The sequence below is a fragment of the Populus trichocarpa genome, chromosome 9 (assembly GCF_000002775.5).
Source record: "Populus trichocarpa isolate Nisqually-1 chromosome 9, P.trichocarpa_v4.1, whole genome shotgun sequence".
NCBI classification, from domain to species: Eukaryota; Viridiplantae; Streptophyta; class Magnoliopsida; order Malpighiales; family Salicaceae; genus Populus; species Populus trichocarpa.
In genome coordinates, this window is record NC_037293.2 from 7,015,852 (window position 1) to 7,042,579 (window position 26,728).

General features: G+C 32.8%; 3 protein-coding genes, 1 long non-coding RNA gene and 1 pseudogene across 13 annotated transcripts; 3 read left to right on the top strand and 2 right to left on the bottom strand.

Annotated features, from left to right (window-relative positions):
- Positions 1-6,479: 6,479 nt before the first annotated feature.
- Positions 6,480-7,254, bottom strand: LOC127905800 (uncharacterized). The gene is made up of 2 exons (XR_008060185.1): positions 7,142-7,254; positions 6,480-7,050 (listed from the first exon to the last, which is right to left on the bottom strand). It is a non-coding gene; the product is annotated as an uncharacterized LOC127905800 (long non-coding RNA).
- A 141-nt stretch (positions 7,255-7,395) lies between these two features.
- Positions 7,396-8,858, bottom strand: LOC18102061 (pentatricopeptide repeat-containing protein At5g01110-like; annotated as a pseudogene).
- A 199-nt stretch (positions 8,859-9,057) lies between these two features.
- Positions 9,058-12,771, top strand: LOC7454867 (40S ribosomal protein S15a-5). Of its 4 annotated transcripts, none has more exons than XM_024608688.2 (2): positions 9,058-9,207; positions 11,739-12,771. In XM_024608688.2, the coding sequence occupies exon 2, from the start codon at positions 11,761-11,763 to the stop codon at positions 12,148-12,150; it is 390 nt and encodes a 129-aa protein (XP_024464456.1). In that variant the 5' UTR covers positions 9,058-9,207; positions 11,739-11,760; the 3' UTR covers positions 12,151-12,771. The 4 variants fall into 4 exon arrangements, with proteins under 4 accessions (XP_024464456.1, XP_052311574.1, XP_002313996.1 ...); XM_052455614.1 differs by having other exon boundaries at positions 9,064-9,207; positions 11,715-12,771; XM_002313960.4 differs by lacking the exon at positions 9,058-9,207 and adding an exon at positions 10,596-10,742.
- On the top strand, positions 9,058-19,138 carry LOC7454868 (40S ribosomal protein S15a-5). 5 transcript variants are annotated; one of them, XM_024608685.2, is made up of 3 exons: positions 14,651-14,774; positions 14,901-14,917; positions 18,510-19,138. In XM_024608685.2, exon 3 carries the CDS (start codon positions 18,532-18,534, stop codon positions 18,919-18,921), a length of 390 nt encoding a protein of 129 aa, XP_024464453.1. In that variant the 5' UTR covers positions 14,651-14,774; positions 14,901-14,917; positions 18,510-18,531; the 3' UTR covers positions 18,922-19,138. The 5 variants fall into 5 exon arrangements, with proteins under 5 accessions (XP_002313997.1, XP_052311576.1, XP_024464453.1 ...); XM_002313961.4 differs by lacking the exons at positions 14,651-14,774; positions 14,901-14,917 and adding an exon at positions 9,058-9,207; XM_052455616.1 differs by lacking the exons at positions 14,651-14,774; positions 14,901-14,917 and adding an exon at positions 10,602-10,742.
- LOC7454866 (signal peptide peptidase) lies at positions 14,877-26,083 on the top strand. Of its 3 annotated transcripts, none has more exons than XM_052455613.1 (12): positions 14,877-14,917; positions 20,826-20,968; positions 21,347-21,462; positions 21,566-21,717; positions 21,823-21,908; positions 22,637-22,764; positions 23,386-23,436; positions 24,612-24,698; positions 24,829-24,898; positions 25,332-25,468; positions 25,570-25,647; positions 25,801-26,083. In XM_052455613.1, the coding sequence occupies exons 2-12, from the start codon at positions 20,929-20,931 to the stop codon at positions 25,879-25,881; spliced, it is 1,026 nt and encodes a 341-aa protein (XP_052311573.1). In that variant the 5' UTR covers positions 14,877-14,917; positions 20,826-20,928; the 3' UTR covers positions 25,882-26,083. The 3 variants fall into 3 exon arrangements, with proteins under 3 accessions (XP_052311573.1, XP_024463795.2, XP_002313995.3); XM_024608027.2 differs by lacking the exon at positions 14,877-14,917 and adding an exon at positions 20,297-20,317; XM_002313959.4 differs by lacking the exon at positions 14,877-14,917 and adding an exon at positions 20,305-20,443.
- The last annotated feature ends 645 nt before the right edge of the window (positions 26,084-26,728 follow it).

Sequence of the window (26,728 nt, forward strand, 5' to 3'; positions counted from 1 at the left end):
TGGAATGAAAGATTTAATTACTTTATTTAAAGGTGTGTTCATATGCATTCATGAAAGGTTGGATTAATTAATTTAAAGATGTATATATTTACTAAATATAATGATAATCCAACCGGAGGAAATGAATATTATTTATTCCGGGTTAATATATTGGCATTAATTTCCTCTATTTTCATTCTGCTAAAACGTTTATACAATCTCTTATCTCAAGTACTTCTACCCCTCAACTTGTGAACTCTAGCTCTTTAATTAGTTTACTGCCTCTACATATGATGTTCTCAATGAAAAATTAATATTTAATTATATGTTAAGAGTCCTTCTGGTTAGATGAATGTCATACTTGGAGGTTAATTAAGTTTCATTTATCAAATTAAAAGAAGAGGATGGCTTTTAAACGGCTTTATTAACTTAACAGAAGAGCTTTGGTTAAAATCAAACTGCTTTTACGGTTCTAAGATTTTCTGAAACACGATTTTCTAAATTTCTTGAGAAATATATATATATTATTCAAAATATTAATTCAATATATATTATTTCAATTCAAATCTAAATAAATTAATTTTAAATTATACAATATAAATACAATATCAAGCATCTAAATACAATTTTAAAATTTAAACATTCTTAAATGGTCAAGAGTCAAGACTAATTGAGAACTTTAACTTAAAATTAAAGTAATTCAACACAAACAAATATTAAAATATTGAGAAAATTAAAAAATTTAATACAAATAAAAAAACATACATCAAACATCTTCTTAATAATTAACATAAAAAAAATGTATTAAAATTTAACTTCCTCATATTTGTTTCTTTTCTTCTAATACTGTAAATATTTTAATTATAGCATCACCATTATAAAATTTATTGGCACCCTATAAAATTAAAAGTAGTAAAAACTAAATTAAAAAAATAGTAATTGTACAGAAACCATATAAAAGAAAGCCCACAAAATTTAACTGCGCGCATCAAAACGGTCACAAAGAAATGCTCATTAACTGTTGTCCACGCAAAAAGTAATTTTATAATGAAAACAAACGTATTCTCTCCAACCCAACTCAAGACAATGTTGAGAGTGCCGGTAGCTAGTTTCAGAACATGCCCACTTGCTAGACTTTTTGTGCCACATTATCGTGCTCGAGCCTCGAGGTTGAAGAATCTTCTCGAGTTTGGATCCGTGAGACAACCTGATACCTTTTCTCATCTCGGAGTGTTTTGTTACAGCATCGAGCAACCACCATTGGTTTGGTTGGAGAAATCACAGTTCCTCTATCACATGAAAACAGTCTAGCAAAATATTAACAGAAACAGAAAACATGGAACAAACTTGGAACAGTTTAGCCATAATTCGGTCGAGAAATACAGAATAAGTCGAGATCCTAAATAAGTTGTGATTTATTCCATTTTATTTTGTTTTTTTTAAATGATACGATACGTGCTGGTCATTCGAGCTGAAATGGAACTAAATTAACATCTTTTCTCTTATAGTTTTGGCCCTGCGACAGATTTAACATATATCTGCCGAAGATTGAATCATAAAGACTTAAAGAGGGTTAATTAGAAAATATTAACGGCGACAAAATTGACCTAATTGAATCCTGATTTTGACAATGCTAAAGTATTTATTATATCGGGATATATACGACTTTGTTTAGAAAGTTATGTATAAAGAGCCGTCCAAAAGTCAAGTTTATGCTATTGTCCAGTACATTGAACAATATTTATTGGAATTTTATTTTATTTTTATGAATTATCAAAACATTGAACAGCACATATATGTGGGTAAGAAGATTGCTGAATGCTGATGCATGTACCATTTCCGGTTATTGTCAATTAAACACAACGCAAATACTCTCATTAACCCAATTTAGAATGTGTTCTAGATCGAATTAGAAATGAATAAAACCTAATTAGAAGTCGTATGTTTAATTTTCTTTAATTAGAAAAGTCGTATGATGAAAAACACCTAAGGTGACAATTGTGTTAGCTTGTTGGGGATTGTTGTGGTGCAACCATTAGCTATTCTTTTCTTTCTTTGATAAATTGGAGAGAATGCACGGATCTCAAGACTTAATTTAGATGTAACCTTAACCATGCTCCCACAATTGGGTTAGCTGGCCAAATTATCAACCCTTTAATTTTTAAAACTTATTTGCTGTCCAAAATCATAATGCCAACAGAGCTTGGGTGGTTTTTTTTTTTAGTTTCAAAAGTATTTTTTTGAAAAATTAATTTTTATTTTATTTATTTATTTATTTTAAATTAATTTTTTTGTGTTTTCATATCATTTTAATGTGATGATATCAAAAATAATTTTTAAAACATAAAAAATATATTATTTTAATATATTTTTAAACAAAATATACTTTAAAAACAAAATTTCTTATGCTTTACTTTCAGACAAGGTAATAATTTTTGGTGCTGGTATTCAACAAGGTTGGTTGGCCACCATCCTCGTCTGCGGGGAAAAGTGGTGTAAATTTCTTAACCAGACGTTGCCAGTCTCGGTGACTGATCCAAGTGGATTCCCTCTAAATTTGGATACAGAAAGCAAATATTTTGGAAATAAGTTTGAAACTTTACAAATGTCATCACCTGTGACATCAACCAAATTGGCGTTTATCGATATGCATACAAGGTTCTGAGTTATTTTGGCATTTAAAACATGTAAAGTTGCTATCATTAATCTCGTAATTCATTGTCTCAAATTCTTATTATTGGCTGTCCAGTTGCAGGTTGACTTGCAAGTTGTATAGATGGAGTAAGTAGAACTTTGAAATGGACTTGCAAGTTGCAGAAATCGTTCGTTTCTTGCAAATGTATCTTTACCACATATATATCAGCCAATAACACGTAATGCCATGATTTGGCCACGTTGTCTTAAAATCTTAATCTGGGATCGATGATTAAATTAGCTGACAGTCAACGGTAATGGTAAAGATTGAATCCAAAATCGAAACCTGACCAGAATCTCAGGAGCGTTAATTTTGTCTCAATTACCACATTCTTTATTAAACCACAAAATTCAACGTAAATGAATCATTCAACCAGAGGGTCCTACACTGTGGAAAAACCTACTTGTAACAATGATGTAGTCGGAATTCTAACATTTTATAATTCGTATCATCATCATCATCATCTTTCGAACGTGTTTGGCCTTAAAAACGAGCTGACTTCTATTTTTTAGATATATATATATAATTGAAGGCTAAAATGCCCATCTTTATCGACCTTGATCTCAATTTTTATTAATAATAGAGACGCGTCTAATGTATTAATTCTCGATCATTTCACATGCTTTAATTAATTCAAGGGGTAATTATTTATTTATTTATTTATTTACACTAATCTAGTACTTTAAGAAATTGAAATGCGAGCCAAATCTAATTCTTAAGAAACCTGTCAGAATCTTCTTCTTTTTTCAATTTAATTAATCAGGCCAGCATCCATATGGGCGGAAAGGATAATTAAAGAGTGAAGAAATATCGATTGACTGAGCAAATCTTACTAGCTAGTTGAGGGGAGAGGGGGGATGGTGCATTGCTGCCACAATAATATAACTTAGCACGTGATGTATAATAATAATAATAAAATAAAAATACTTTAATTATGTTGGCAGTGTGTGAAAAGCTCATGAAATCATACACAAGCAGCCATGTTAGGTTTAACCATACATCTTTAACTCTATTGAATTTCTTGAGTGCAATTCTCCTGCTCGGTGACTAAAGAAAGGGCTACGTCATGTACATGGAAACGGTCTGCCATTATCGCGTACGTGGATTGATAATAAGGTAATTAAACAATATTGTATGACGATTAAAAAACAATAATAAACAAAGTTTGGAGACCTATAATTATCAATCATGAGATTGGTCAAAAAATGTGGGAGATGGATTCTTATTGGCGTATAAAAGATGAATAAAATATGTTTTTGCTAAATAATCAAAATCAGTAATTTAAATAATCAAACAGTTTTTGCTAAATAATTAATCACGAATCACAGATAATCTCTCTCTTTGAGCTCACCGAACAAAAGAAGAAAATAACTAATCAAAGGCAAAACGAAACCACACTAGCCCTTGCTAGGCCCTTTCCTCCCATTGAGAACAGGCACCACCAGTCCAGTTCACGATGACACTAGACATTCACCATCTGTGTGATGTGTGAGCTATTATTTATTTGGAGAACTTAACCCAATATTAGAGGTTACATTCTAGGTTTCTATTCTTAGATCGAGTATTTGAATTAATAAATATTTTTTAAAAAAAAGTCTGTTTAAATTTTTTTAAAAATCAATAAAAAAAATACAAAACTGCAATCAATAAATTCTAACTAAACTAAACATATTCTCATATTTTATAAGAACAAATAGTTCTGGAAAATACAAAAAAAAAAACATATATATACAAAAAATGCATATAAAATAATTCAACATTATAATATTCAACAAATCTCAAAACGTATAAATATAATTCATCTATTTATCTACGTCTATGTTGTTTATTAGATGGTCAAAACTAATTATATTTATTTAGTTAATATTGCACTTCAAAAGTGTAGCATATAGTTGTCACATTTTAAAAGTAACGTTTTCAAAGCGCGACAAAATCAAATTATATCACTAAAAAAAATTTAAACAGTATTATTACCCTAAATTTTTAAATTTAATGTGCTAATTTAATAAAAACAAAAAAATATAGAAAAACCAACTTCGAGTCAATAACAATAATGATGTAGGCAAAATTGTACTGTCTCGCATTTTATTTCCATTGTCATTTCTCGACTATGTTTGTCCTTAAAAATGTAGTTTAAAATATTTTTAAAATAATTTTTTTTTTAATATATTAAAATATTTTTTTTTATTTTTTAAGTTTTATTTTTTATATTAGTAAATTAAAATGATTTAAAAATAAAAGTAAAATTTAATTTCTTACAAAAATATTTTTCAACTGCAAAAACAAATAAAGCCTCAGACTAGCAATACTTTTTCTTTCTTTTTTTTTCTTTTATAATTATAGGCTAAAATGTCCATCTTCATCGATCTTGATCTCAATTTTTATTAATAATAGAGACGTGTCTAATGTATCCCTCAATCATTTCACACGCTTTAATTCAAGGGGTAATTATTTATTTACACTAATCTAGTTTAAAAAATTTAAATGCGGGTCAAATTTAATTCTTAAGAAACCTGTCAGATTTTTTTAAAATACAATTAATCGTGCCCATATCGTCGGAAAGGTAATTGAAAGAACATTAGAACACTTAAAAAAAAAAATTGATCCGGCGAGTGGTGGCTCATGACCCAGCTAATGATACATATCCAGTAATATTAATTATTTGTGCAGCTTATATTTCCCTTTTAATTTTAAGTTTAAGTTTCTACATCCGTATTCCGTATACATTTCAAAATAAAACTCCCATGTCCTAATACTTGATTTAAAATAAAGATAAAAAGGTATATTTTTAATTATTTTATTTTATTTTATTAATGTGTTCAGTTTTTTTTTCTAGAATTCTTTACTTGAATTTTTGTTTCTTGGACAGCATCTTGTCATCATCATCATAAAATCAAGTTTTAATGAAAAACAATTATAATGATTTTAATGCAAGTGTTAGAAAAACTAAGAATAATACAGCTTGTTGCACATTATTATTGAGAATTTTTTTGATAATATAATTAAACTCGTTACAGTAAGTGATCATGAAGACCTTGCGACTCGACATCTTGTCTTGTCCAAATTTCAAATTATACCTTGTTGAGGGTTGATTCTACATGAACAGATTGAATTGTATAACCTCGTCAAAACATATATTAATTTCAAAAAAATTTCAAAACAACTATTTTTTTTCTTGTGTATTGAAATGACAATATTTTCAGTCGATCTAGATCAATTTAAATTAACACGTAAAATATCTCTTTTCGAGTCATAATCTCAACTTGATTAAATAACTTTGTTTATATTTAATAATTTTTTACTTAATTATCCTATAATAAAAATATATGCCAATAATTTTTGTCAGCAAACAGAAAAGGAAATAATAATTGAACCCAATTCACAATTAACATACAGTGCAAAAGTCACTCCAAAATTAGAGTATTACTTGAATGTAAATTGCTTCAACAAGTGGTAGAAAATGGGGGTGATTCGGTACTGCTTTTGAAAATATTTATAGTATTTTTTAAAAGTATATCCAATAATTTTAACATGTTGATGTTAAAAATAAAAAAAAATATCTGAAAAAATATATTTTAATGTATTTTTAAGTAAAAAAACTATTTTAAAAAATATCTTACACTACAATCTAAAATAAAATGTTAATATATTTTGATGATTTTAATTTTCTGATATCAAAAATAAAATAAAAATCTAAAATAATATATTTTAATAAATTTTCAAATAAAAAACTAAAATAAAGTGTTAATATATTTTGATGATTTTAATTTACTATATAAAAAATAAAAAATAATCTAAAATAATATATTTTAATAAATTTTCAAATAAAATACTATTTAAAAAAATGTTTTACACCACAATCACAATAAAAAATTCACAAGTAATAGCCAATTATCCTTTGAGTCTAAACCCTATTGCGAGGGTGCCCTTTCCATACAGAATTAGGATTCTGACCCTTTTCTTTTGGGCCTCTGAGTTTGCTAAGCTACCCAAATAACTGAATAAGACTGTGCATCAATTCAAAGAAAATTTAAGGCGGAGAAAAAAAAAATCTGGCCACCGGAGGAAAATCTTCTCTTCCGAGGAACTCGTCATGAAGAGAAACATAAGCAAATGTAAGCAAATGGTTTGACGACTTTTGCTGGCCCTTCATATCTCCTCGAATGGAAATAAAAGCAGACTCTTCCGCTTTAGAACATCTGTTCTTAGCTTTACCTGAATCCTAATCCACAAACTGGGTTTAGAGTATTGGCGACAGTACTGCTCATTTCTTGGTCCCATAGCAAATCATGGCAGTTATCAGCTATGCTATAATTCCCCGGCTTGACAAAATACACTTGTTCACACCTGATGGACAAGCTATTCGCTCTTTAAACCTGAAATAGAAAAATTAGCATGCAAATTATGTTAAGGAGTTAGCAACATAGCAGAGAGCAAGGAAGAAAACTACAAAACCATTTGAAATACCTTCGTCGAGAGCATCTATAACCTAACCAACATGGAACACCCCACAATAATGGAATCAACCTCTGCTTTCTAAAAATCTCCGAGCACATCTATAAAGAACACAAATGAATTCAGTAACATAGGTCGTGAAATGATATTGCAGAAAATAGAACAAAGAAAATAAAAATAAGAAATAGGATATCCCACCTGGCAGGCACAGAGACAACTGAATCCAGCAAGTATAAAAGCTGTAAGATCAAAATAATTAGGATTTATCAGCTGGAATGGATCTGCTTAGCAGCATTTCACCATGAAACTGAGCTCTCAAGTTGTCCAGGGTCACATGGATTTTATTAACAATGCGAGGCAGCAGTACGGTGATCAAATTAAAAAAAAAAAAAAAAACATCATCAGGGACAAATCCTTTTTGCAGCATTTCATCATGGAATCGAAATGCCTCATTCAAGCTCTCCCGGGTGACATGTCAATTTTTCAAAGCTGTGTATGCGGACCTACCTGGATTAATCCCTTTCTTGATCATTTTCCGCAAGACCAACTCAGCCTCTTGCATCCTACCCTGCCTACAGAACCCATTCATAACTACATTATATGTAATGATATCAAGCAACAGACCTTCTTTTTCCATCTTATTCATCCAAAGAAAAGCTTTGTCCATATGATCTTCTCTTACAAAACCATTAATAAGGGTGCTAAATGAAATGCTATCTGGAGTAACTCCTTCTGCAATCAACCTGCCCAAGAACTCATCAGCCTTTAATCCATCAGCTGACCAGTAGTAGCCTTGTATAACAGTGTTGCAGGTGACAAGGGTGGGTTTAATGCCTTTTTCAATCATCTCATCTCACAATCTAAAGGCTACAGATACATGGCCCAGACAACAATTCGTGTTTATTAAAATGCCATATGTAATGTGATTGAGGAAAATCTTCCTAGAGTTCACACCATCCCATAAATCATAAGCTTTCACAATTTCACCCATCTTGCAAAACCCATCAATTAATGTATTGTAGTATCTGGTTTGATATTCCTTCGAGTCATTGCCCCAAAAAAGCTCAGTGCTTTATTCATATTCCCATTCTTACAACGGCAACGAATAAGTGTGGTGAGGGAGTAGAGATCAGGGAACACACCCCTCTCCGCCATCTCAGTGAGCAGCTCATCTGCATCTGTGAGCATCTTCTCGTTGCACAATCCATTTAATACTGTGAATTGGATGCAACCACATCTAAAACACAACCCTACTCTAGCATTTCATCACGTTTCTTCAAAGCCTCCAACATATTACAGTTTTTACAAAAACCATTTATAAGAATAGTGTGAATCACATTTTCCAGAACCAAACCAGATTTCTTCATATCTCCAAAATACACTAATGCCTGATCAAGATATTTGTTCCTCGAAAAAACTGCAATAAGGGAACTAAAGCTAACTAAATCAGGAACGACACCTCGACATAACATTACACCAAAAATTTCTTCAGCTTCAGAAGAATTGTCTTTTCTACAGCTGCCAACAGGCAATGTGTTATGTGTAGTAGTATCAGGGCCCGGCCCAATGGTCAGCATCTCAATCAAAATTTCCTTTGCTCTTGCATATCTTCCCTTTTTACACAACGCCCATAATGTCTAAAGTATAAACATTCAATTCAATTGCAATTCTAGCAAATTCCCTATACAATTCCCGAGTCAATTCAACCCAACCCAACCCATTTCACCATGGTTATTAAATCCAGACCAATCTGATAAGTCAACCAGAGAACTGGTTGATCTGATAACTGAACCGGTCCAGGTTAGATAAAATCCAGAAAATGCATAAAACTAAAAAGACTTAATCAACCCACCAGGTCGAACCAGTCAAGACCCGGCATATATATATATATATATATATATAAAATAACTTTACTAACAGCAAAAGACAATAACAATGTATTCTGCCCTAATTTCGGTCGAGTAGAAAAAGAAAGCCACAGCCGTTCAGTGGTGAATCAGTAGATCAGAGATGCGTGCTTCTGGTCTCATCTAGCTTCTTCAAACAGAGAATTAACGGAATTTTCAACTCAAGCCAAGGTAAGAACCATGAATGCTGTGATTTAAATCTTTCTTGCCCCTGCAACTTTCAAGACTCTGCCCAGAGTGTTTGTTTAGGATTTACTTGTATTTGCATCAAGGCCAATTGAATTTGCAATGCATCAAGAACAAGAAATTATTCTTGTTTGTCAGCCAAAAAGGAACGGAAAAATACAGAGGGAGCTAGATCTAAAACTTGAAAGGTAGCCTTTTGATCACCTTTCATTCTACAAAACCGTAGAGAATGTTTTCGTAAAAGCCTGCGTCTAGCAACAGGCACCCATAGAAACTGTTTTTATGAAGAACTGGAGCATGAGAATGTTAGGAGCTCTGCCTTTCACAATGTACAAGGACCCATGGTCAAGGGGTCTTTATATTTTAGCCTTCCTAAAAAAAATCCCTGCATTAGATTCAACGCAGAGAAATAACTGGATTTAACATCCTATGGCTATCCTTTTGCTTTTACAATTAAACAAACACTTTCGGGTGTAAATTGGCGAGAAAGTGGCCGGTGATTGTCTTGGATTTTTAGCCGGGTTGACACACAAGACCCATGACCCGGTCATTTTACCGGGTCAACTACCGGGTTGGGTTTTATAACTATGATCTTCACTAACCCTCCAAGAAGACTTATAGGATTTTATAGGCACAGAACAGCCTTTACTCGTAAAAATCCTAAACGCCTCAGTCCCTTCCCTTAATTCCTAGCTTGCACAATAAAGTTATTATCAACAAATCAAAAACCAGATTATTAGTGCCACGATTGCTACACATTGATGACACCAAAGCCTCAAAGACCTGAACCCTCGAAACCCCACTTCTCCTAATCATTATAAAAATAAAAGCTTGGGCGTCAGATAATCTTGTAGTACGTACAAAAACATGAACCATTGTACTCAATGAAGTCGATGAATGCTTAAAGTTTGTAGCTTTTAAAGATAAGCGATCAATAAATCTTTGACCCAGTTGCAAATTACCATTACAAAGACATAGAGCATCAACTAGAATTGATGGGTTTAAGCAAAGTTGATGGGGGTGAAAATAATTTACATTACCTTGCTTTAAAGAGAAGAGAATTTTCTCCACCAATAAAGAATCAGGCAGTGGTGTTGTTGAAGAAAAGTTGGGTTCTTTGTCTGGGTTTTGAGAGGTTTCTAATATTTGGAGATACCCAAAGCCAAATTTCTCAGCAAAATTGTGCTGTTTTAGTGCATACCATTAAGTAATTGGAAATGGATGAAGGGACTCAATTAAGAAAAAAGTTTGGTACTTGTGGACCTAACTGCGAGATGTTTAAGTTTGTGAAGGTAAATGAGAATTGGTGGATGGGTCATGGCTGAAACTAAACGTGGAAAATGTTACATGGTTCCTTTTAATAAAACCTCTTACGCTAAGCCCTCTCATTCTCAATCCCAAAAGAAACCCACTGCCGCCGCTCCGCTGCATTTTTTCTCAGGAACCCCTCTCACCATTTCTCCCTCTCATTTAATCTGTAATACTCTCTCTCTCCTCCATCAATTCAATATTACTAACAGGTAATCATTGCATTTTATTAATCTATTATTCTCTTTGCATTTCAATTTTTCGAATTTCTCGAGTTTTTTTTGGGTAATCATTGGCATGGCTTTGGATTTATGATTTTATATTTGTCTGGTTGCTATTTTCCGATTTACAGCTTAGGTATATACATGCCTATTGTTTTGTGTAGATGTAGTATTTAATTCGAATAATAGAATTACATTACAAAAAGGTCTATGAAATTCTGAGTAAGGCATAATCATTGGGGTTGGTAGGCAGGCTAGCGAGCTATTTGTTCGTAGAACCATTATGTCGTTTTGCTTAGGAAAATGACAGTACCTTAACAAGTGGGAATTATAGTTTTGCTAGAATTTCTCAGTTGCAAATGTATTAACTTCTGACAAAAATTGGTTACAATTACATACACTTTTGTCCATTGCTCTCCTTTTCTCTGTTCCATGTCCGCTTGTATGTTTTCTTGATATCTATAGGATTATTGTTAAAAAAAAACTAGTAGGTAAATTTCATAGCCTATGATTTGCTTAATTCTGTGATAGTAACCGGTGAAATTATAGTTTTCGGGTTTGGAGTCGGGTTATGGTTACCTGTAACCTGGTCAGGTTTCAGGTGTCCAAAATCCATGCCCGTCACATTTATGGTTGGGTATGGATAATAATTTTAGGTTCGGGTTTAGGCATGGATAGTACCAAACCTGACTTATATATACTCATTGTCATCCCTAATTTTGAGTTTATATCACATGGTTTAGCCACCCTTAACCGCTGGTCGAGTTTCGCTGCTATTTGTTTGTATGCACAGAATTTTCCTTCTACTATTATATTATATTTATTGTTGAATAATTATGTCATAATATGGTATTATGTGATTTTGTACATCCAATTAACGTCATTGGTATGGTATTGATTAAAATGCGTGGTTAATGATTTTGTACTTCCAACATTTAATGTTGATGGTGTGATGGATTATAGTTCCTTTGCATTTAATTTTTCCAGCTTGCTGTGAAGAGAGAGTAAGATGGGGAGGAGGATATTGAACGATGCCTTGAGGGCAATAGTGAATGCAGAGAGGAGAAGTAAATCTACTGTGGAGTTACAGCCCATTTCTACTGTCACGTCTTCTTTTCTTAAGATCATGAAAGACAGGGGATATATAAAAAACTTTCATGTTTATGATCCACACAGAGTGGGAAGGATAACTGTTGAATTACAAGGCAGGGTTACTGATTGTCGAGCTCTTACTTACAGGCAAGACATTAAGGCAAAGGATATAGAAGCTTACAGATTGCGGAACCTTCCTACACGGCAGTGGGGTTATGTTGTGGTCACAACTCCGGATGGTATATTGGATCACGAAGAGGCTATCAGTCGGAATGTGGGAGGTCAGGTTCTTGGTTATTTTCATTAGATGTGTCATCTTTTCAGATTGTGAGAACTTGGAATCTCAAAAGGACCATGATGGTTCTTGTTTTCTTTTCTTTTTTTGAAGGGTAAATTAACTTTCAATTGAAGCCCGCATCTCCTCTCTCTTTTAAGTGAAATGAGTTTACTTTAGCTGTATCAAAAGTAACAGTCAATGGCTCCTTTATCATGTAGTCAAGTTCAGACTTTGCGACGCCTAGATGATATCATGGATGTGGCAAAACATGTTGCTTGAGAGGTTCAGTAAGATCGATCCATGAAACACGAAGGAAATTAGCTTACCATGTGTACCTGTTGCATACTTGAAGCATTTTGATTTTGATTGCCATTGGGAGCTCTTCAGGCTGATTGTGCAAAGTATGGGTAGTTTTCTCGTTTCTTAAATTCCTCCTGTTTCAGGTCTCAGGTAAAATCCTATTTGTTGTGGCTTGGGAGTTGGGACCATGGGAATTAGCACTCTCATAACTAATGCGTTTTGCAGCAAGTCAATTAATTTTTGGTAGAATATCAATATTTTCTTGTGCAAACGACGTCATTGAAGGAAAAAAGGCCCTTTGCTTTATTTTATTTTCTTTTTGAATAAATGAAATGTTTTGATTTTTTTTTCTTTTAAGAGCATTAACATCATCTGATGTTTTTTTTTCTTTTTTTTGAAGAAAGAAATATGTCATTTACCTGTGTGAATACTGAAAAGCAATTATTCCAGCACTTGAAAGCATGGTTATTAAATCTGGTGACTCGGATTAATTTGAAAAAATTAAAAAATATATTTAAGATTTTAATATTTTATATGAAAAAATTAAAGAATATTTTGCATAGATGTAAGTTATAAATATAGTTCTTCAATAAAAAAAATAAGAAATAATATGTAAATAAAGGATATATATATATATATATATATATATATATATATGGCATAGAAAAGTTAAAAAGCATTTCATATGGATATAAATTGTAAACATAGTTATCCCACAAAAATTTAGAAGCATTTCAAGTGATATAAGCTATAAGAAAAATAATGTTTTTCAATTATTATGTATATGTTATGAAAATGATAGTAATAATAAATTATTCATGAAAAATTTAATTTAAATTGTTTTTTTTTAAAAAAAATTTAAATAGATTTTAAACATAATTTTATTGTTTTTATTATTTTTTAACTTTCAATCACACAAAACATAATAATGTTTTTTATTAACTTGATGTAATAATCTATTTTTTAAAATATAAAAAAAAATCCAAGTATTACTTATATATTTTTTGTTAGAAATTTTTTTTAAATTATACGTGAGTTAATAAGATGTGACCAGGTTAATTTAGCGGGTTTAAAAATAAATTAAATAACATGTTAAAATATAATTTGATTAAAAAAATTTAAGACCGATAAAAATTAACTATGCTTATACCAATAAAAATAATATAAACTACTAAATTATTTTTATTTAATTTGCAAATAACATTTGTATCCCTAAAAAATATTATTCTACCTCGCTGGCAGATAAAAATTTTGTGCAGAGAAAAGTAAAATAGTAATTACACCATGCAAGTTCACAGTATATAGTGAAACAATGATCTCTTTCGGAGTTTTTCATTATACTCAAATTCATTTTAACTCATTTTTCGTGTTTTATTTTCAATCAATCGGAAATTACCCAACTGGCTCTTTTTTGTCTAATTTTAAAAATAAAAATGCTAGTTTCTCTTAAAAAAGGTGTGTTTTTGTGCATAAAATAAAGGAATTGGAAATGGATGAAGGGACTCGATTAAAAAAAGTACGGTACCTGTGGACCTAACTTGGAAATATTTCTGTGCTGGTAAATGAGAATTAGTGGATGGCTCGCTGCTGAGATAACGTGGAAAATGTTGTTTGGTTTGGCAATTTCACTTGCGCCGGATGGATGCCGACCCCGCTTCAATGGACAGTAAAGTTTATGGATATTTCGTGTTTGGTTCAGTTAACTGTGTGGTTGGTATTTAGTATTTTTTTATATGATTATAGTTTTAAAATTAAACATATATTTGAGATTCCAATAAATATTATGTTTTAAAGTATTTTTTATTTAAAAATAATATTTTTTTTATTTTTTTACCAGCATATCAAAATAATAAAAAAACTAAAAAAATTAATTTTAAACAAAAACATTTAAATTTTTAGCGAATAATGTTTTTACCATAATACCAAACATGCAAAATCTTTTTAAAAATTATAAGTTATAGTTTTTTTCTTAAATAAAATTCTAATAAAGAGTTTCTAGCATAATCATATAAAATCATAATATATATATTAATTAATTAAATATTTTTAAATATGTCACAGGGTAAAATGCACGCAGCACATAAACAAATTTAGCCTAAAATTTGAAGGTAAGAAGGTGGGTATGGATACTACATTATCTTTACCAAAACATTACTCAAAAGTCAATAATGACCTTAAAGTTTAACAAAATCACATTTATACCAACCTTATATATTTTTAAAAAATAAATAACGACCCCAGGGTTTCTCCTCTTTCAACCGCCGAACACTTTCCAGCAGACAACACACGAAAAAAGAAGGGTTTTAGTCCAATCCCCATTGTCTTCTTTATCTCCGGATTTTCTCTCAAAAGAAGTCAGTTTCTCTTCTTATCTCAATAATCACTCATCCTGCAAATATTTAGTAAATTTATCTCAATAAACATTTATCTCATTTTTATCTCTCTACGCCCCTCCGATCTGTATCTCCAATAACCGTTAGAGAGAGAGCCTCTTCAGGTACATCTCTTTCTGTCAAACTTTACGTATTTTTGTCATTAAGTTTAGGCTTATGCTTATTGATTCCTTTTTTATTGCTGAGAAAACTGAGAAACAGAAAGAAAGTTTTGATTTTTTTACGGTGAAAATGAAATTGAAGCTATCAATCTTGCGACTTACATCAGTTATTCTTTTTTTTACTTATCGTGACAGTTTAGAATGGCTGTTGAATCGGGATCGGTATAGCATTTTCTATCTTTATCTGTAAATTTAGTAACTGAAATAGACTGTAACTGTTGATCCCAGTTTGCAAAAAAAAAAAGGTCTCTCTGTCGATTTTTATGTAAATTTTATCAGCCTGTTAAATGATTATTTTCTGATTTTATTTCTGGGAGGCCAAGGATATGGCAGTGTTGGGATTCCCTGGTTAAGAATGGCTTCCTATTGATTTTTGGAGTACGCATTTTAGAAACCAGAAGCTTTGCTAAACAAATCAGTTTCGACAGTCTTAGGTTTATGAATACTGTGAAATGTGGATAACTTTTTGATGCTTTGTTAAATTGATCATAGGGAAATAAGGAATGATTGATAACTTTTATATTCCAGAATTGAGCAATACATGTGTGAAATCCCGGTACATTATAAATACGATGACCGATGACCGTGGAACATGATTGTAAAGTCCCGATAAATCAAATAAGATGACTGGAAACATGGTGAAAAATTGATAAGAAAGATTTAATAAAGAGGTATTAAATAAAATATTAGGATACATTGAATGAATAATTATGGATGATAAAAATGATTCCGGAAGTTAGCCTGAAGATGTTGGAAAGGCCTAGGGTAATTAAAGGGGAGGTATAAATACAATAAGACAAAAATCAACTCATTTATTCTCTAAGAGGTGCCGGCCAGAACAGCCCAAAACAGCCCGCTCCCTTTGTTCTTCTTCACCAAATCCATTGCATGTCCTTGCAAAACAAAATGGTTGTGAGATTGTAAATTTGTGAGGAAGGAATCTACACTAGAAAACATTGAGAAAGAGAGAGAGGGACGGATAGAGAAGAGTAAGGAAGAAAAAAAAAATCAAATGAGCTTGAAGAAGAAGGAGAAGAGGAAGAAGTTGTCTAGGAAGCCACAACTTAGGCTCAAATTCGTTTGGTAAGATGATTTTCATTGTTTAAATTGTGTTCTTGGTAACATTTGATGGAGATGATGAAAAACCCCAAATGTTATAACCTTAGGGTTTGTATGCATGTTGAAAATAGAGGTGTAATGAAACAAACATGTTAAATGAACATTGGAAGGACACAAAACTAAAGAAACTAAAGAAGAAAATTGAAAGAAATCAAGTGGAAATTCCTAACCTAAGAACCGACCAGCCTTGAACAAAAAAGGGAGTGAGAGATATGATTTGAAAGGGGAAATGCTAAATGTTTAACAAGCCTTGTGTAGGGTAAGTTGTGATTAAAAATGGAACTTTGGATAAATGGAAGGATTGTGTGTTCTTGTATACATGAAAGGGTGTTCATGGCAGGAAGGAACTTGTTGTAAACACATCTTTAAAGCATAGAACTAATATTTAGAATGAAAATATGGGAATGATGTAAAAAGATGAAGTAATTGGAATAAAAGAACTTGGATGAATGGGCATATTGGTGTTGGCCAGATTTGGGAACAAAAAGGAGGGATGGAAATTTAGTTTAAAATTATAATGCGAAGTGTTAACAAGTGGGTGAATGGTGGTAATGGTATAGTGATGTAAGTACAATTATTGCCATTTATCCTTAATTAGAAGCATCAATGCATTGCTAAAATGGATGGTAGAATGGAGAGTAAGTGTATGAACAAGTGTTAATGAATTAGAGGAATTAGTGTGAAATTTGTACATGTACATGTGAAATTGAGGACATCCAAAGAAAAACAAATGGGGCCATTCGACCAAGTTCATAAGATTAGGGGGGGGGGGGAGAAGAATATAAAAATGTTGTAATGGAATTAACAAGGATGAAAAGATAAGTTTTGGAAAATAAGGATTTTGAAGTAAATGGGTTAAGTTAGCATAAGAAGGGGATAAACTAGAAGAAATTATGTTAAACATTGAAAAAAACCAAGAGAAAACTCCTAACATTAGGGATGGACAGATTTGGTTAATAGGAGGATTGTGCTTAAAGGTGCTATAGGGAATATGGAATGAAAATACTTGGTTGATTGTCAAATCCATAGATTGAGAAGCTGGACAGTTTTGTCACCTGACTTCGAAATGAGATTAGAACTTGAAAATGATAGAATCAGAAATAAGTTTCTCGGAAGTTGTAGTTAGGGATGTTAGTTTTCAAACGAATCTGACCTTACTTAATTTGGAGTTATAAAACTCTAGATATGGATTAAAAACTAAAGAAAAGTCAAACTGAATCTTGCTGGACAGATTTGTATAAAGTGCGACAATGGGTAATTTTGATTATGTTAATGGCGGAACTGGGTTTTTGTCCCTTCAGTAAAGTTGTAGTTTCATATCTTAGCTTTCAAAAAAGTCAAGCCACACCCAAACCCGAGGTCTATAATGTTAGTTATGAATAAAATATTGAACATTGATTATGAGTGATAACTGGTGTAGAACCTGTAATGAGGAAATTAGATGAAGGAAACTAAACGGAATCCTCAATTAATTCATGGAAATAAACTTATGTGAATGGAATTCGCAATGATACGAGAGCTCACATTATAGTGAAGCTATGAAATGATACTAATAATACCTCTTGATTCAAAGCATGAGAGGTGCCTGGAGCAGGATCATCTGTGATAGGAGGAAACCAGTTAATCAGAGAAGGAGGCAGGTGCATTGCACCTCTGTCAATTAATTTTACCTAAATCCTTGATACTGATTATCGTTGCTTCAATTACAGTAGGTGTCCATAATAATAAGAATATGGGTACTGAATAATATTTCATTGACTAGTTTCCTGGTTTGGAAATTAGTGGTGTTAGTGTGACTGGCGACCAGGAATAAAATTATTGAAATGAAATTTAATTTGACTAGTTTCCTGGTTTGGAAACTAGTGGCATCAGTGTGGCTAATGACCTGGAATAAATTTATTGAAATGAAATTTAATCTGACTCGTTTCCTTGTTTGGGAACTAGTGGTGTCAATATATCCTCTTTGAATGGATGGCAGGAGAAATAGAAAAGAAAGACAATGGTCCAGTCAAAGATTACTGGTTTTATTTAATCTCACCTTAATTTATCCAAAAAAAAAAAAGTTGCACGAAGGTTCTGGTTTTGTAAGAGTTTCTCGGTTGCAAATGTATTAGCTTTTGTCCACTGTTCTCCTTTTCTCTGCACTATGTCCACTTGTATGCTTTCTTGATATGTATTGGATTATTGTTAAAAACAAACTAGTAGGTAAATTTCATAGCCTATGATTTGCTTAATTCTGTGATAGTAAGTGGTGAAATTATAGTTTTCGGGTTTAGATTTGGGTCAGGTTGGAGTCGGGTTGAATGATTTTGTACATCCAATTAACATCATTAGTGTGGAATTGATTGAAATGCGTCTTCAACATTTGATGTTGATGGTGTGATGGATTACAGTTCCTTTGCATTTGGTTTTCCAGCTTGCTGTGAAGAGAGAGAAAGATGGGGAGGAGGATATTGAACGATGCCTTGAGGGCAATAGTGAACGCAGAGAGGAGAAGTAAATCTACTGTGGAGTTACAGCCCATTTCTACTGTCACGTCTTCTTTTCTTAAGATCATGAAAGACAGGGGATATATAAAAAACTTTCATGTTTATGATCCACACAGAGTGGGAAGGATAACTGTTGAATTACAAGGCAGGGTTACTGATTGTCGAGCTCTCACTTACAGGCAAGACATTAAGGCAAAGGATATAGAAGCTTACAGATTGCGGAACCTTCCTACACGGCAGTGGGGTTATGTTGTGGTCACAACTCCGGATGGTATATTGGATCATGAAGAGGCTATCAGTCGGAATGTGGGAGGTCAGGTTCTTGGTTATTTTCATTAGATGTGTCTTCTGTGTCATCTTTTCAGATTGTGAGAACTTGGAAGCTCAAAAGGACCATGATGGTTCTTGTTTTCTTTTCCTTTTTTGAAGGGTAAATTAACTTTCAATTGAAGCCCGCATCTCCTCTCTCTTTTAAGTGAAATGAGTTTACTTTAGCTGTATCAAAAGTAACAGTCAATGGCTCCTTTATCATGTAGTCAAGTTCAGACTTTGCGAAGCGTTGATGATATCATGGATGTGGCAAAACATGTTGCTTGAGAGGTTCAGTCAAGTAAATTCCTCCTGTTTCAGGTCTCAGGTAAAATCCTATTTGTTGTGGCTTTGGACCATGGGAATTAGCACTCTCATAACTGATGCGTTTTGCAGCAAGTCAATTAAATTTCGGTAAAACATCAATATTTTCTTGTGCAAACGACGTCATTGAAGGGAAAAAAAAAAAGCCCTTTGCTTTTTTTTCTCTTCTTTTTGAATAAATGAAATGTTGTTTTGATTTTTTTTCTCTTAGGAGCATAAACATCATCTTATGTTTTTTTCTTTTTTAAAAAGAAAGAAATATATCATTTACCTATGTCAATACTGAAAAGCGAATTATACCAGTCCAAGTGTTCTACGCTGTGGGTCTGATTTCAAAGAACTAATCTTGTAAAATATTGCGCACATAACGTGTTGCATCGTCTCATTTCAACAAAAGATAAGATTAGTTTGGATTATATTATTGTCCTTCACGATGCTATTGTTCTAAGAAAGAATTTTTAAAATATAAAAGAACATCCAAGTGTGTTTATTTATTTGTTGTTAGAAATATTTTTTAAATTGTGTGGGGGTTAATTTCCTTGTGACCGGGCAGCTTGTTGAGTTTAAAGACAAATCACGACAAATCGAATAACAGAAAAAAAATAAAATATAATTTGACTAAAATAATTTAAAATAATATTTTTAAAAAATATATAATTTTAATATATGTCTAAAAATATATAATTTTAAAACGGAAACACCCGTTAATACTATATATCTCAAAACAAGAATGAAAGCAAGACAATTATTTCTTGTTGCTGACATGGGAAAATGTTATTGGATAACAAACTTCACCATACGTGGCCCTCTAAAGGAAATACGTAAACAACTTCATGACTGGTGGCGTTGCTTTTTTTATTTCTGAAGTACCAAATTAATTACTTCGAGCGTATCCATAAGGGCCCGTCACTTATTACATCACAACAATCAAATAATAACAAGCCACGTATTCACAAAGTATTCCCTTCCACACAAACGCCTAATTTCATTGGCTGCCAATAAAAGTTTACGTGGCAGGCATGTAGGATGATTGATGGCAGTGATTTTACCAAGCATTTTTTACCCGTCTCTCGTTTGACTCCACATTGACCTGCCTCTTTTGGTAAAACCCTATCTCTCTCTCTATTTCTTTCTGCAAATATTAAAAAAATCTCATTTTCATCTCTCCCCCTCTCTATGCCCCCCCGATCTGTATCTCTAGTAACCGTTAGAGAGAGAGCCTCTTCAGGTGCATCTCTTTCTGTCAAACTATACGTGTTTTTGTCTTTAAATTTGGGCTTATGATTATTGATTCCTTTTCGGTTGCTGAGAAAATCGAGGAACAGAAAGAAAGTTTTGATTTTTTACGGAGAAAATGGAATTGAAGCTATAAATCTTGGGATTTACCCCAGTTATTCTTTTTCTGCTTATCGTGATAGTTTAACATGACATTTGAACCGGGATCAGTATAGCATTTTCTATCTTTATCTGTGAATTTAGTAACTGAAATAGAGTATAATTGTTGATCCCAATTTGAAAAAAATAGGTCTCTCTGTCGACTTTTATTTAAATTTTATCAGCCTATTAAATGGTTGTTTTCTGATTTTTATTTTTCTTGACTTAAATTGCAGGGTTTTTTTTATGGTAAAGAGGCAATAGGTTCTCAATTGATCGTTGAAGTGTAGTAGATTAGCTTAATAATCTTTCTCCAAAGTGCTTGGTTAGAATACGAACATGAAGAACTGTGAACGAGTTGCAAATTTGGCTTTAGCAGGTATTGTCTTTTTTCTTACTTTGACAAACTTGACAGTAATGTGTTGCTCATTGTAGATTGCCTTCCTTAGTCAATTCCCATCTTTAATATTAAATGTATGCCTTATTGTCCCGGGGACTCTTCGTAACTTTTGAGTTTGGATGTCAGAAATACTTGTAGTATGGTGGGAAATGTAGGGTTGACTCTGATGTTCACTGATGTGTATAAAGAACAGGAGTGCTACTTTCTCTGAAGCATTGGCCTAAGAAAAAGAGAAGGGGTTTCTGAACATGATAGCTCTTTGTTTCAAGAATCTGATGCATGTGGTAGCACCTTTTGTTTGTTACGTTTTGGAAATTTGACTCGATGTTGGTCCCATGTGTCTGATCTTCAATGCAGGTTTAACATTGGCACCACTCTTTGTGAAAGTAGATCCCAACTTAAATGTGATCTTGACTGCATGCCTGACAGTTTATGTTGGCTGCTATCGATCTGTCAAGCCTACGCCACCTTCAGTAAGTATAACAAGCATTATCATTTATACATTTCTCCTCTGTATTTCCTGTTCAGCTGATCCAGATTGTGTTTGTCTGAAATTCTTCGTGTTTAATCTTGCAGGAAACCATGTCTAATGAACATGCAATGCGCTTTCCCTTTGTCGGGAGTGCTATGCTGTTATCATTATTCTTACTCTTCAAATTTCTTTCAAAAGATTTGGTTAATGCTGTACTGACCTGTTACTTTTTCGTGCTTGGAATTGTCGCGCTTTCGTATGTTCTTTCCACCTGATCTTTACTGATTTATATTTTCAAAATATCTGAAGTATTATTTTCCTTCTAGTGTTTATATCATTCTCATGTTTTCATTTTTTTCAGGGCAACACTATTACCAGCTATAAAACGTTATTTGCCTAAGCATTGGAATGATGATGTCATTTCCTGGCATTTTCCTTATTTCCACTGTATGTGATGTTCTTGTGAATCCTCTAGACATTTCAAGTCCACTTAAATGATTCTGAAAATTCAACTGGTTTCCATCGTTATTTTATAACCACGGTTATCAAATACTACACTGCTGGGTTGCTTATTTGTGGCAGCTTGGAATTTCAACTGCAAATAAATGCTTCCTGACTCAATACTGAATTCCAGCAAATTGTCCTTGCATGCTGCTTTATTCATTTTTCAGAACATGCTGCTTTATTTTATGCTTATTTACTGATTTTTAGCTTTCAGGGAAGGGAATGCTCTTGTTATCTTTTTTGATAAGTAAAATCACAGTTTAATGGCTATCTTTTTATTTCTGTACATGTGGAAAAAAAGGACGAGGAGAAAACATCCTTTCTGTTCATAGTGAGTGACATTGTTTTGGATCCCAATCCCCGTGTCTTAAAAATTGGATTTTAACAAGTTAGTTGCTTGTACTTGCATGATTATTTGGCCATTAAAGTAACACGGTTCTTAGTGTCCTGGAGCTGTAATTGCTACCTGTACTTTAGGTATATTGATGACGAGTTGTTTTGGGATTTTCTTGACCAGTTTATACATGGGTGCTTTGCAAGTTGTACATACTTGATTATCTGCATGATAAAGCATTACTGGTCTTCTGCTCCCTTGATTTTTCTTTTGATTCATAGGATGTCTTCATTGTATCATGCAAAATGATGTTTTTCCTTGTACCTTTCTTCCCCAGCTTTGGAGATTGAGTTCACAAGATCTCAAATTGTTGCGGCAATTCCTGGAACATTCTTCTGTGCTTGGTATGCTTCCCAGAAGCATTGGCTTGCTAACAATATCCTGGGCTTGGCTTTCTGCATTCAGGTCTGGCATCATTCAGTCAGTAGATTTCTCATTGTTGCTAATGTCTCTTTTTGAAAAAATTGTCTTCCTATCCTGTTTTTTTAATCTCCAATTGCTTTGGAAGTTATTTTATGTTTTGTAGAATATCCTCTTGGAAATTTCTTTCTTTTGCATCATATCAAAATGGGTACTGAATAAAATTATTTATAGTGTGCCTTATTTGCTATTGAAGGTTTCAACTTTCCAATTATATATCTTCTGGTCACCATCTTGAAATTGCTTAGATCTTTGGGTATGCTTGTTTCGTAAATTTCAACCTTTTCCCCTGAATACTTGATATAATCTAATATATATCTATTAAGGCATTTCACCAAATGCCGTCATGCTAGCAGAATTGTCCAAATAGTAGGTGAAGCTTTTAATAGCAGTCACATCCATGCTTGTACACACTAACACTTGCTAAGGGCTTATGTATATGTACTACAAAATTCCAATGTCCCATGGAAATAGGATTTTATTGAGATTATTATGTGTTTACTTATGATCTGTGAGATATTTTTCAGCAAAAGTACCTGTGATTGATATAGTTATTAATTATGGACTGCTTTTAAGCGATTTGATTTTGTGATGCTTCTTTTGCAGGGGATTGAAATGCTTTCCCTTGGTTCTTTTAAGACTGGCGCCATCCTCTTGGTTAGTTGTCTGATTGTGGAGTTCACATATATATTTTCTGGATAGCTATTGGTCATTCATACAATTACAAATGTAGCTAGTTTGTTACATTAGTCAACTTAACTTATGTCTATACGCAGCATAAGTTACAGAATGTAGATATTCTTTAAATTTCATATGTTTCTTAAATATCTTTTCCTTGAGAATTCATTTCCTCAGAATAAAGGTGCTTGCATTTTCCTCGTGTGATCTAAAGGATAAGGCCCCCACTCTCAACATTAAATAGTGTCTCTCTAGTACATCAAGAGACCATATCCTGGACTCTTATCGTATGATCTTATTTTGTACAAAAGTTTAAGTTAGTGTAGTATTGGATTAAGCGGTAGTGGGTGGTAATAAACTTTACTTCTCTCACTCATTATGCCGTTACTTTGCATACAAAAAATAGAAGATTTAAGAAGATGCTTTAAACCCTAGAACCATGGATGCATCTTTAGGTATTATCATTTCTTACCATACTAATCAATTTATTTTGATGAACATATGATGTAAGGTAAGAAAAGAACAATACCTAAGTTTGAAGATCTATATGTGGTTTATGATTTGAAAACTTGCACTCAAATCTTCTGATGTTCTGTTAAGTAATGTTATAGAGGGAAGGGAAGTTTGCTGTCCTTTTTTCTTGTTATCCTTTTATACGACATAGTACCCCTAAATTAGTGTATGACTTATGCCTCTTAATGGGCCAAAGAAACCTTATTTCAGGTGAGGGAAGTGCCATTTTCCATTAGATTACTATGACACAATGCATGACCCTTCCTATTAAATGTTGTGAATGGTCATGTGACTTTCCTTTTCCTTCATTTTTCTTTTGGAAAGTCAAATATAGCAATGAATAAAATGTTCAGAATGGTTGAATGCATAAAATTCCAAAAGTAGGAAAATTTAACATTTCGTGGTCCTCAACTCCTTGTCATGAGTTTCAAAACAGAGGTTGATTTTATCATTTATCGCCATATTATATTGTAACTGTTCTTTTCATTGATGACACTATGGTGGGTTTCTTGATATATGATTGCTGAATTAGACCAATGTGCAAGTGAATCTGTTGCCTTATGAATTAGCTCCTGGTCATTTTTTCCATGCAATTAATAATTCTTCTGATATTTGATTCTTTTTATACTGATTTATGGCAGGCTGGACTTTTTGTATATGACATTTTCTGGGTTTTCTTCACTCCCGTTATGGTTAGCGTTGCAAAATCTTTTGATGCTCCTATAAAGGTTTGTTTTTTAGCTTATTTGTCTTGCCTGATATCAAAATTTCCTGTAAAAATGGTGTTTGTTGATATTGAAGCTTTTGATATGATTTGTTGCAGCAGTCTAATTACATGCCTATTCTATTCTTCTGTAGCTTTTGTTCCCCACAGCTGATACGGCAAGACCATTTTCCATGCTTGGACTTGGTGACATTGTGATTCCTGGTAAGGTGTCGAGTTATATCAGCATGCTATTTGCTATGATGATAAACAGCTGTTTTGGTCTCTATGATTAGTTGAAAATTTTGTTCATTGAATTTCCTTTCCATGTTAAATAATAAAAATTTAGTGAAACATATGGTTGGTCTTCTATTGGGTCTTTCCTTTGAAAGAAATTGTATTGAGTCTTTGAAGGAAACTGCATAACTGAAAAAATCCCTGTGCACTAGCTACACAGAGAGTTTTGGATAATCTTTTTATACCAGATGCATGTATAAAGGCAGCCAATATTCTGATTTTAGCATCAGAAAGGTGAAGAACACGGCCAAATAGGTTTTGTTTTGGTTACAAAAATAGCTGCTAATAGTAAGCACACTATAGAGTGATCATCTACTTTTAGGTTCTTACATTGGTTGTTTATATGTTTTTTCCCTTTCAGGTATTTTTGTAGCTCTGGCACTGCGATTTGATGTGTCTAGAGGAAAAGAAAGCCAGTATTTTAAGAGTGCTTTTCTTGGATATACAGCTGGTGTGGTCCTTACGATTATTGTCATGAACTGGTTCCAAGCTGCCCAGGTGCCCTGACTTGATCTTTTATTTTGTTTTTCTTCTCCATTTTATGTGGTCAGGATTATAATCCCTTAATCACCGCCATGCTTTTGTATTGTTACTTCCAGCCTGCACTTTTGTATATTGTACCAGCTGCTATAGGATTCTTAGCCGCTCACGTCGTATGGAATGGTGAAGTCAAGCCGGTTTGTTCATTACCCTCTATGACCTTCTTTCTGTTGCTTGCATTGACCATCATTCTATTTTATTTTATTTTTTAAGAAATTTCTTCACCTGCTAATTCATCTTAACAATACTTTGTTGTCTGATATAGTAATTTCTTTGGACATCATGTGCAGTTAATGGAGTTTGACGAGTCCAAGACTGCTGCATCATCTCAAGAAGATAGTGAAACCAGCTCTAGCAAAAAGGTGGAATGATCGGAAAAAACATCAGATGCTGAAACTCTTGTAGAGCCAGGGAAGAAATATGTTGGTTTTCAGTCAGGACACAAAATCCTGTAGCTGTCAACCTTTTTGCTAACTTATGCAAGCTGCACACCAGTGTAACAGATTTTGGAATTAAGCGAAAAAAATTAATAACATCATATTTATCCTCTTTACAGTAGGACCATTTTAGACATTTGCTCATTTTATTCGGTTCTTTATGCCTCCATGATTTTACTTGAGAGGCCTTGAGAGGAAAGTCTTGCTTGCAATTTGGCGGTGATCGGCTTGACTCTCTGGGATGAGCTGCTTGCTCTTCTGCCGTAGAGGTCTGACGGACCAAATGGCTTAACCACTAGCTCATTAAGTTAACCGGATCAACATATTAACTCCAGTTTTTATTTGAGTCAGCTGTTTTGTTTTTTAACCCAAACCATTAAAGGTATTAGTTTAACCTATTAAGCTCGTACAAGTTTCATAGCTATAATTTCAATATCCATGGTTGAAATGAATACACGAGAGAGAAGGGTTCGCTTAGCTCAGCTAAAGATGAATGAATAGGCAGCTATGCCATCAAAGGAGATGTATGGGTGACTCACCCAACCTTTGTCCGAGAAGTTCATTCAACTTCCTCACATGGTAAGACATGTAATATACTCATTAAATACATGAATGTCTCCAGGGTTATTTTTGTCTAATGAGTAACCACCATGATGACCCTATTTATTTTTGCGTTTTAGAAGTGTTTTTGAAAAAACTTAATTTAATTTTAGTTTTTTGTTTTAAATTAATATTTTTTGATGTTTTCATATATTTTGATGTGCTGATGTTAAAAATAATT